The sequence below is a fragment of the Nicotiana sylvestris genome, chromosome 1 (assembly GCF_000393655.2).
Source record: "Nicotiana sylvestris chromosome 1, ASM39365v2, whole genome shotgun sequence".
NCBI classification, from domain to species: Eukaryota; Viridiplantae; Streptophyta; class Magnoliopsida; order Solanales; family Solanaceae; genus Nicotiana; species Nicotiana sylvestris.
Window position 1 is genome coordinate 23,629,806 of NC_091057.1, and position 11,095 is coordinate 23,640,900.

Here is an 11,095-nt window from a genome sequence, read left to right on the forward strand (position 1 = left end):
CAACTCCAAAAATGGTCCGATTGACCATCTGAAACTCACCCGAGGCCTCCGGGACCTCAAAAGTCACCAATACATCCTAAAACCTCATTCGAACTTGTTCCAATCATCAAAACACCTCAAACAATATCAAATTACCCAAAACTCATCGATTTCAAGCCTAAGCCCAAAAACTTCCAAAATACGCTTTCGATCAAAAACCCAACCAAACCACATCCGAATGACCTGAAATTTTGTGCACACATCTCAAATGACATAATGAAGCTACTTCAACTCTCGGAATTCCATTTTGACCCCTGGATCTAAATCTCACCTACCAACCGGAAACCGCCAAAATATCGACTTCGCCAATTCAAGCCTAACTCTACTCCGAACCTCTAAAACCAATTTCGATCACGCTTCTAAAGTCACAAATCACCCAACAGAGCTAACCAAATCATAACAATTCTGATCCGAGCTCATATACAAATAAGTCAAATCTTGGTCAAACCTTTCCAATTTCAAGCTACAATTGAGAACTGTTCTTTCAAACTCATTTCGATTTCCATGAAAACCAAAACCAACAATTTACATCAGTCATAATAAGTCACATGGGGAAAGTCATGCTCGAGAACTGGCGATCAAAGTGCAAAAGCTCAAAACGACCGGTCTGGTCGTTACACTAGTAATTATCTTAGTATATGTGGATGATCTCCTTATAACTGGGAATAATCATTGCCTGATTTCATAAGAAAAGTCTATATTGCAGGGCAATTTTAAGATCAACGACTTTAGGGGAGCTAAAATTCTTTCTTGGAATTGAGGCAGCAAGATCAAGAGAATGAATATTGATGAATCAACGAAAGTTTGCAATGAAATTGATCACTGATCTTGGACTGGCAGGATCAAAGCCAGTGGACACCCCAATGGAATGCAATCAGAGGTTCACCACTGTAGAATATGATCAATACTTGGATCTGAAAGATGATGAGAAGCTGCCATATGCAGGGCCATACCAGAGACTAGTTGGGAAGCTGTTGTACCTCACTATGACAAGGCCAGACATTTGCTATGCAGTGCATGTGCTAAGTCAGTTCATGCATTGCCCAAAGAAGTCACATGTGGAGGCTGCATACGAGTTGTATGATATATAAAAGGGGCTCCAGGCCTGGGTTTGCTGATGAACTCAAAGCAATTCCCAAAACTCACAGCATTCTGTGATGCTGACTGGGCATCATGTCTATTGTCCAGAAGATTTGTAACAGGGTATATAATGAAGCTGAGAAACTCCTTGGTATCTTGGAAGTCAAAGAAGCAATGCACGATATCAAGAAGCTCAGCAGAAGCTAAATATAGGAGCATGACTACTACAGTCTCAGAAATCCTATGGTTAACAGGGTTGTGCAAAGAATTGGGTGCAGAGGTTGAATAGCTAGTGGAGCTACACTATGATAGCAAAGCAACAATTCAAATTGCTGCGAATCCTATATTCCATGAACGAACAAAACATATAGAAATAGACTTGCATTTCATCAGAGAAAAGATTCAGCAAGGAGTTATTAAAACAAGATATGTGATGTCAAGAGATCAAGAGCAGACTTATTTACAAAAGCTCTAGGAAGATCACAACATGATTACCTAATGAGCAAGCTAGGGGTGCTCAACCTATTTGCACCATCTAGATTGGGGGGGGTGTTGAAGAAAGGAATGGTCATGTGCCAGTCATGTGAGAGTAGATTAAGTCGGTTAAGAAGGCATTTAGTTAGTTATAACTAATTATAGGATTGGTCAGTGTAGTTGATGAAATAGCTATAGATTAGGTACTAATTGTAGAGTGTATATATACAGGATTAGCTCATTATACTCTTCAGATTTTATCATAATACAATTCAGATTTCTCTCAAATAGAGAATAATCTCTAGAACCTTCTTGTTCAATTCATCATTTTCATCCTGCCTGAAACTCTCTCAAATCTTCATTATTATCCAAAAGTGTTCGTAAAAATTATGTGGCGCTGAGACTCAAATTCAAGATTTTGTTCTATTTTGCTATCATGTTGAGGTACATATTTCTCCTATCTAACCGCTTAGACTTTTGAAAACAATATTTATATTTATTCCATCTAACACTCTCGACTACGTCATCTAGGATGTTTATACTCATTTTTGGTTAATCGTCACTTTATGGGTGAAAAAAGAAGAATAAAAGTGTTCATCAGTGTACGGAAAACGAAAGGGCAAATCTCTCAAGAAGGATAAAATCAAAATCTAAAGCAAACCTCAAAAGAAATGCTCCATTTATTTAGCTTCAAGAGATTAAAATATTAATTAAACAGTTTTGGTACCAACAATGAACATTTGGATGATGGTTGATGACCCCAAACTGAAGAATACATTATTATAATAACAATTATGCCTTCGTCCCAAACAAGTCAGAATTTACATTATATATTACGAAAAAATAATTTTCTTCTAAAATAGAAGTAGAATATACTATTTGAAAATGAAAATAAAAGAAACTGAGATATGATTAAAGTTTACTAAACTTAACCTTGGGTTTTTTTCATCTTTGAATTTTCTACACCAAGAAGCTCCTCCAAAACACTGTTGTCAAGACACTCAAGCTCAATAATTACTCTTTCTTCCTTCTTTAATCTTCCTCTTGGATTTGAGTTAACATTTGTTGGTGCAAAAAATGGCTGAGGATAATATAAAGGAGGAGAATAACATGGTAACATATTATTATAATAATCATTAGGGAAAATCGAAGTAGGAAAATGACCATTTAGGTTAAGTACCCTATCTAAAGACTTCGCTTCTTCGGTTTTTTGCATGGCCAACTTTCCTTTAGAAGAATTTCCCTCCATGTTTGTATGTAGAGTTATTTTTTTTATTTGATTATCATAAAAACATATGAATATCTGTTTATATAGACCTCTGGCCTCTAGGGGACAGTGACACGTAGGATATTTTGTTGTTTTTCCTTCAATTTTTATGGAAAGTAAGTTTTTGTTAGGCTGTTTAAAAGTAATATTGTGGGTAATAAATAAATTACCTTTGCATGTAAGTTTCTTAAAAGTAATAATGAAGTTCGAATGATGCAGATCTAAGATGTGACATTGCAGATATATTCAAATTTGTTTTAGTGGAGATAGATTTGATGAAAAAACTAATATTGATATTAAATTATAATATAGAAAACTGTTAGAAAATAAAATTCAGAGACCTCAATGGTGTATGATATGTGTCTTTTGAATATTTATGTACAGTCAGTAGTGCATCAAACTAATAAATACGTATATGATATGTCTTTCCAAATAAAACTTTTTATTCATGGTTAATTACTTGCATTTACACTTGAATTTGTGAATTAAAGTTGAATTATTGGCTTTGGAGTCAACCTTGGGCTTTCATATTTTCAACTTTAGTCCAACCTATTCCTTAGCGACGTAAATATCCCCCTTGTTATTTATTCTAATTCTACGAAATTAGATAAACATTGATGTAATTAAATTATTTAATATAGGTGAAGTAGTTGAGCTTTTGGGATATTCAATCAAGAAAAGAAAACTAAATAAAGTTTATAACTATCTCCATCTTGATTTTTCCTTTTTAATTTTATTAGTGGAGTATTCAGGAGTTAATCAGAATTAAGATAGTTACAAGAATAAAGTAATTAAGATACACTCGATATTTCAAAATAAATATGAGTGAATGGAGAGGACAAAATAAAGGTAAGACTCTCACCATATGAATTAGACAATATTATTGAACTCCACAGAAGAGTTATTTATTGGAACAATTGTGATGACCCAAAAGGTTATCACTTGTTTTAAAATGAAACTTTAGTGTTCCGAGGTCTTGAAAACCTTATTTAGAGTCACCTTGATTTGTGTGCGCAGTCCGGACGCATAGCTGGAAAGCTTAAATACGATAGTGTGAAATATGATAAGTATTGATTATAAAATGAGCTAATTTGACCTCGGTCAACGTTTTGGGTAAACAGATCCGAACCCGTGATTTGATGATCCTGGAGGGTCCGTAGGAAAATATGGGACTTGGGCATATGCCCGGAATCGAATTCCGAGGTCCCGAGCCCGAGAAATGAATTTTCAAAGGAAATTATTTTCTGAAACTGTTTAAAGAAATTTGAAATAAAATTTGATTAGAACATGATGGTATCGGGCTCGTATTTTTGTTTTGGCGCCCGATACAGGTCTTATATATTATTTAAGACATTTCTGTAGAATTTGGTGAAAAACGGATGTCATGTGACGTGATTCGGACTTAAGTTGCAAAATTTATGTTTAAAAAAGTTTAGAGAAAATTTCATCGATCTCGAGATTTAATTTGATGTTCATGAGGTTATTTTGATGATTTAATTACACGAGTAAGTCCATATGATGTTTTTGAGTTAGTATTACATTTGGTTTGGAGCCCCGAGGGCTCGGGTGAGTTTCGGGATGTTTTACACTTAGGAAAAAAAATTGCAGATTCAGAGAAGTTGCAGGTCTCTGAAGCCAAGCTTCGCGGTCCGCGTTGGAAGCTTCGCGGCCGTGATGGGGGCTCCGCGACCGCAGTGAGAATTGTGCGGTCCGCGGTGAGCAAGGCCAAGCCTTCGCGGTCGCGCTCCATTTCTTGCGGTCTGCGGTGGAGCTCCGCGGCCGCAGTCCTTTTTATGCGGTCCGCGATGGAGCTCCGCGGCCGCAGTCCTTTTTATGCGGTTCGCGGAGTGGGCCTGAGAGGAGTATATTTAAACGGACTTTCCAATTATTTTTCACTTTTCAAAACCCTAAAACATAAGAGGCGATTATTTCAAACAACCTTTCTTCTCCAAATCAATTGTAAGTCATTTTTAACTAGTTTTCTTCAATCTTTAACATCTTTTAACATGATTTCAACTTAAAATCAATAATTTTCATGGGAGAAATTGGGTGTTTTGGTTCGAACCTCAAATTTTGACCACGCGGGCCCTGGGGCAATTTTGATTTTTTGGGTAAAAGTTTGGAAAACTCATTTTCATGCATTCAAATTGATTCATTTAGCGTTTATTGATGTAATTAAGTAACTTGTGACTAGATACGAGTGAATTGGCGGAGGAATCGAGGGGTAAAGCTATAATTGAAGCTTGAGTTGTGTTCGTGGCATCGAGGTAAGTGTTTGGTCTAACCTTAGCTTGAGGGATTAGGAGTTGTGTCCTATTTACTATTTGCTTCTTGTCGAGTACGACATATAGGCATGGTGACGAGTATCTATACGTTGGTGTCAAACATGACCGTGAGTCTTATCTTGTGATTTTCATGATCTCATTGTATTATTCATGCCTTGGTGAAGATTTTTATTTATTGTGTAAAGTTGTGGAAAGAATTGTGACCTATGAACATTGAGGAGCGTTGGCTCCAGTTGTATAACGAATTGTGAAAGTATAAGTGATAATCGAAACGTTAGAGCATTGGCTCGAGTTGTGCAGTAAATTGTGAAGTAAAAGTGAGAAAGAAAAGAGATCATTATGTTTCCCCCTTGTTGGGCTATTGTGGAGTTGAGGTTCCTTTGCATTGTGTTCTGAATTGATATTACAGACGCTTAAGTTGATGATTCTTTGTGTTAGGTGTTGTAACCAGCTAAAGTTGATGATTCTTCGTGTTAGGTGTTGTAACCAGTTTAGTTATAGCTGAGGTAGTTAGATGTTGAAACTAGTTGAGTTATAGTGGAGATAGTTAGATGTTGGAACAACTTTGGTTATGGCTGTTTCTCCCTTGCCGGGACGGTTAATTATGATTATTGTTGACTGTATATAATGGATTGGGTTGCACGCCGCAACAGTTATATATGTGGATCGGGTTGCACGCCGCAACAGATATTATATTGGATCGGGTTGCACGTCGCAACAGTTATATATGTGGATCGGGTTGCACGCCGCAACAGATATTATATTGGATCGGGTTGCACGCCACAACAGTTATATACGTGGATCGGGTTGCACGCCGCAACAGATATTATATTGAATTGGGTTGCACGTCACAATAGTTATATATGTGGATCGGGTTGCACGCCGCAACAATGTTAAATGATAAGGGATCGGGTTGCGCGCCGCAATAGAATTGTTATCGTATTGATTGTAGACATCGTGTGTTCTTTTATACTTTATTAAGTTTCTGATAGAATTGGTATGTTTTCCCGAAGCATGTTTCCCCCTCCCATTTAAACTATTATTACCTGTTTATATTTCCGTTGTATATTATATAACTGCACATGTTTATCTGGAGTCTGGTCCTAGCCTCGTCACTACCTCGGCGGGGTTAGGCCAGGCACTTACCAACACATGGGGTCGGTTGTGCTGATACTACACTCTGCACTCTATGCAGATATCGGAGTAGCCTTTGGTCAGCACCAGTAGCTCGGGAGCCAGCCTTCAGTCCACCGAGGTAGCCTTACAGGCGTCCGCAGGCCCGGCGTCTCCTCTATCTTATTTCATATTCTGTTATCTCATGTATTCGAGACAAACAACGCTATATTTCTTTCAAACGGTTGTATTTAGTACTCTTAGTAGTCCGTGGATGTTGTGACACCAGGTTCTGGTTAGAGGCACGTGATGGTCTTTGAGACATTTTTGTTTCCTATTTACTCAAGACTTCCGCTAAATTTCATATTTCGTTGTTATATAACTATTTATTTCCTTGTTAATATAATTGGTAAGAAGTTTTAAAATAAAGGAGTTAATGATTTCTAAGTTCATGGCTTGCCTAGCTTCTATGAGTAGGCGCCTTCACGACCCCCGATGGTGGAAAATCCGGGTCGTGACAAGTTGGTATCAGAGCTCTAAGTTATATAGGTCTCACAATTCACAGACAAGCTCAATAGAGTCTGAGTCGATACAGAGACATCTATATTTATCCCCAGAGGCTACAGAATTAGGAAAACCTTACATTTGTTCTTTCTCATCGTGCAGTTCTTTTTCTCGATGCTAATTGAACTTCTACTCTGTTCTTTCGTAGATGACGAGAACACGTGCTTCCTAATCTACCGCTTAACCGCCCGAGCCCCCAGCAGTAGCTCCCATGAGGGGCAGAGGGTGAGGCCGAGGCCGTGCTAGAGGCCGAGGTAGGGGTAGCGCTCAACCCCGAGCAGCAGCCCCAGTAACGGAGCCTCAAGTTGACTTTTATGACGAGGTTCCGACCCCAACAGCTCTGGTGGGCCCAGCTCAGGTCCCAGAAGGGTTTATTGCTACTCTAGTCCTTCAAGATGCTCTTGTACAATTAGTGGGCCTCATGGAGAGTGTCACCCGAGCAAGTTTGCTTCCTATAGCACCAGCCGTCTCTCATGCTGGAGGAGGGGCCTTGACTCCTTCTACTCGCACTCCAGAGCAGGTAGCTCCTCAGATTCAGACTCCAGGAGTTCAGCCAGTTGGAGCAGTTCATTCGGGTGTGGTAGCTTAGACCGGTGATGGAGTGGTTCTGTCTGCCGACGCTTTATGGAGGCTGGATAGGTTCACCAAGCTCTTCACTTCCACTTTCAGCAGAGCATCTACTGAGGATCCCCAGGATTATCTAGACAGCTGCCACGAGGTTCTCAGGAACATGGGTATTGTCGAGACCAATGGGGTCGATTTTGCTACATTTCGCCTGTTTGGATCTGCCAAGACTTGGTGGATGGATTATTACTTAGCTAGACCAGCCGGATCACCAGCCTTGACTTGGGAGCAGTTCACACAACTATTTCTGGAGAAGTTTCTCCCCATTACTCAGCGAGAGGCTTATTGGAAGCAGTTTGAGCGCCTCAAGCAGGGTTCCATGACGGTTACCCAGTATGAGACCAGGTTCATCGACTTAGCTCGCCATGCTCTTGTCATACTTCCTACCGAGAGAGAGAGGATAAGGTGGTTTTTTGATGGTCTTATTCAGCTAATTCGCCTTAATATGACTAGGGAGGCTGGGAGTGAGATCATTTTTCAAGAGGCGGCCAATGTAGCCCGTAGAATGGAGATGGTCCTGTCGCAGGAAAGTGGTCATGGGTCGGATAAGAGGCCCCATCATTCAGGTAGATTCAGTGGTGCCTCGTCTGGAGGCAGGGATTCATATGGTAGAGGTCGTCCTTATAGGCCCTTTCAGTCAGCTCTTTATGTCTCTCACGGTGCTTCAGGTAGCCGTGGACCACAAATGCGGTATTCCGATCGGCAGTCCTACAGTGCACTACCAGCTCCTATTAGTGCACCGCAGCTCCAGAGTTTTCGAGGTGGTCATTCGGGTCGCCAGAGTCAGTCTCATTTTCCTCAGCCACAACACTCAGGTGGGTGTTTTGAGTGTGGTGAGTATGGTCATATCAGGAGGACTTGTCCGAGGTTGGTGGGTACTCAGTCGTAGCAGCAGGGTTCCCGTGCTATGGTCCAGGCACCAGGTGTTCCATAGACCGCCCAACCAGCTAGGGGTGGGGGTAGATGTGCTAGAGGTGGAGGTAGAGGATTTAGAGGTGGAGCTCAGGCCGCTAGAGATGGAGGCCAGCCAGCTACAGGCCGTCCTAGAGGTGGAGCCCAAGGTGGTGGGGCCCATCCCCGATGTTATGCTCTTTCTGCCAGGCCCGAGGCTGAGGCTTTAGATGCAGTTATTATAGGTACAATTCTGGTTTGTGATAGAGATGCTTCAGTATTATTTGATCCAGGGTCCACCTACTCGTATATGTCATCTTATTTTGCACCGTATCTGGTTATGCCTAGTGATTCATTGAGTGTTCCCGTTTATGTGTCTATACCGGTGGGTGATTCTATTATAGTTGATCGAGTCCATCGTTCTTGTATTGTGGTGATTGGGGGTCTTGAGACTCGTGTACATTTATTTCTTTTAGACATGGTCGATTTCGATGTCATATTGAGGATAGACTGGCTATCACCTTACCACGCTATCTTGGACTGTCACGCCAAGACTGTGACCTTAGCTTTACCGGGTATGCCTCATTTAGAGTGGAAAGGGACTCCTGGTCATTTTACCCGCACTGTTATCTCTTACGTGAAGGCTCGGCGCATGGTCGAGAAGGGGTGTTTGGCCTATTTGCCATATGTTCGTGATTCTAGTGCTGAGGTTCCCTTTATTGATTCTATGCCCGTTGTTCATGAGTTTCCTAAGGTATTCCCTTCAGACTTGCCGGGTATGCCACCCGACAAGGATATTGATTTTTGCATTGATTTGGCTCCGGGAACTCAGCCCATTTCTATCCCGCCGTATCATATGGCCCCGCCTGAGTTGAAAGAGTTGAAGGAGCAGTTTCAAGACTTGCTTGAGAAGGGCTTCATTAGGCCCAGTGTTTCGCCTTGGGGTGTGTCGGTGTTGTTTGTTTAGAAGAAGGACGGATCGATGTGAATGTGTATTGATTGCCGGCAGTTGAACAAGGTTACAATCAAGAATAAGTATCCATTGCCGAGGATTGATGATTTGTTTGATCAGCTTCAGGGTGCCAAGGTGTTTTCAAAGATTGATTTGAGACCTGGCTACCATCAGTTGAGGATTAGGGCATCCGATGTCCCTAAGACAACTTTCCGCACTCGGTACGACATTATGAGTTCTTGGTTATGTCGTTCGGGTTGACAAATGCCCCAACAACTTTTATGGATTTGACGAACCGGGTGTTCAGACCTTATTTGGATTCGTTCGTGATAGTCTTTATTGATGATATTTTGATATATTCCCGTAGCCGAGAGGAGCACGAGTATCATCTTAGAGTGGTTCTTCAGACCTTGAGGAATAGTCAGTTATATGCTAAATTCTCGAAGTGTGAGTTCTGGTTGAGTTCAGTTGCATTCTTGGGTCATATTGTATTAGCAGAGGGTATTCAGGTGAATTCAAAGAAGATTGAGGCAGTCAAGAACTGGCCTAGACCAGCATCAGCTACAAAGATTCGGAGTTTCTTGGGATTGGCAGATTACCATCGCCGGTTCGTGGAGGGATTTTCATCTATCGCAGCCCCAATGACCAGGTTGACCCAGAAGGGTGCCCAATTCAGATTGTCGGACGAGTGTAAGGTAAGCTTTCATAAGCTCAAGACAGCTCTAACTACGGCACCGATATTGGTTTTGCCCACAGGTTCAGGGCCTTATACAGTTTATTGTGATGCTTCTCGTGTTGGGCTTGGTGTAGTGTTGATGCAGGATGGCAAGGTCATTGCCTATGCTTTGCGGCAGTTGAAGATTCATGAGAAGAACTATCCAATTCTTGATTTAGAGTAGGCAACCATAGTTCACGCATTGAAGATTTGGAGGCATTATCTGTATGGCGTGTCATGTGAGGTGTACACGGATCACAAGAGTCTTCAATATTTGTTCAAGCAAAAGGAGCTGAATTTGAGGCAGAGGAGGTGGTTGGAGTTGTTGAAGGATTATGATATCACTATCTTATATCACCTGGGAAAGGCCAATGTGGTGGCCGATGCCTTGAGTAGGAAGTCAGCTAGTATGGGCAGTCTTGCTTATATTCTCGTCGGTGAGAGGCCGCTTGCTTTGGATGTTCAGGCCTTGGACAATTGGTTCCTGAGGTTGGATACTTCTGAGCCTAGTTGGGTATTATCTTGCACGGTCGCTCGTTCTTCTTTATTGGAGCATATCCGTGATCGGCAGTATGATGATCCATATTTGTGCGTCCTTATAGACACGGTGCAGCGCGGGGGTGCCAAGCAGGTTACCCTAGATGATGATGAAGTTTTGAGATTGCAGGGTCGAGTGTGTGTGCCAAATGTGGATGGGCTACGAGAGTTGATTTTAGATGAGGCCCATAGCTCCTGATACTCTATTCATCCGGGCGCCACGAAGATGTATCAGGATTTGCGGCAGCATTACTGGTGGCGAAGAATGAAGAAGGATATCATTGCATATGTAGCTTAGTGTTTAAATTGTCAGAAGGTTAAGTACGAGCATCAGAGGCCTGGTGGTTTATTTCAGAAGATTGAGCTTCCCTAGTGGAAATGGGAGCGGATCACTATAGATTTCGTTGTTGGACTCCCGCAGACTCGGAGAAAGTTTGACGCAGTATGGGTCATTGTTGATAGGCTGACCAAGTCAGCGCATTTCATTTCTGTGGTAGTCTCCTGTTCATCCGAGAGGTTAGCTGAGATCTATATGCGGGAGATTGTTCGTCTTC

At 41.5% G+C, this 11,095-nt stretch overlaps 1 protein-coding gene across 1 annotated transcript; it reads left to right on the forward strand.

Annotated features, from left to right (window-relative positions):
- The first annotated feature begins 827 nt into the window (after nucleotides 1–827).
- LOC138891229 (uncharacterized mitochondrial protein AtMg00810-like) lies at nucleotides 828–1,408 on the forward strand. The gene is made up of 2 exons (XM_070174428.1): nucleotides 828–1,117; nucleotides 1,228–1,408. The coding sequence occupies exons 1-2, from the start codon at nucleotides 828–830 to the stop codon at nucleotides 1,406–1,408; spliced, it is 471 nt and encodes a 156-aa protein (XP_070030529.1).
- The last annotated feature ends 9,687 nt before the right edge of the window (nucleotides 1,409–11,095 follow it).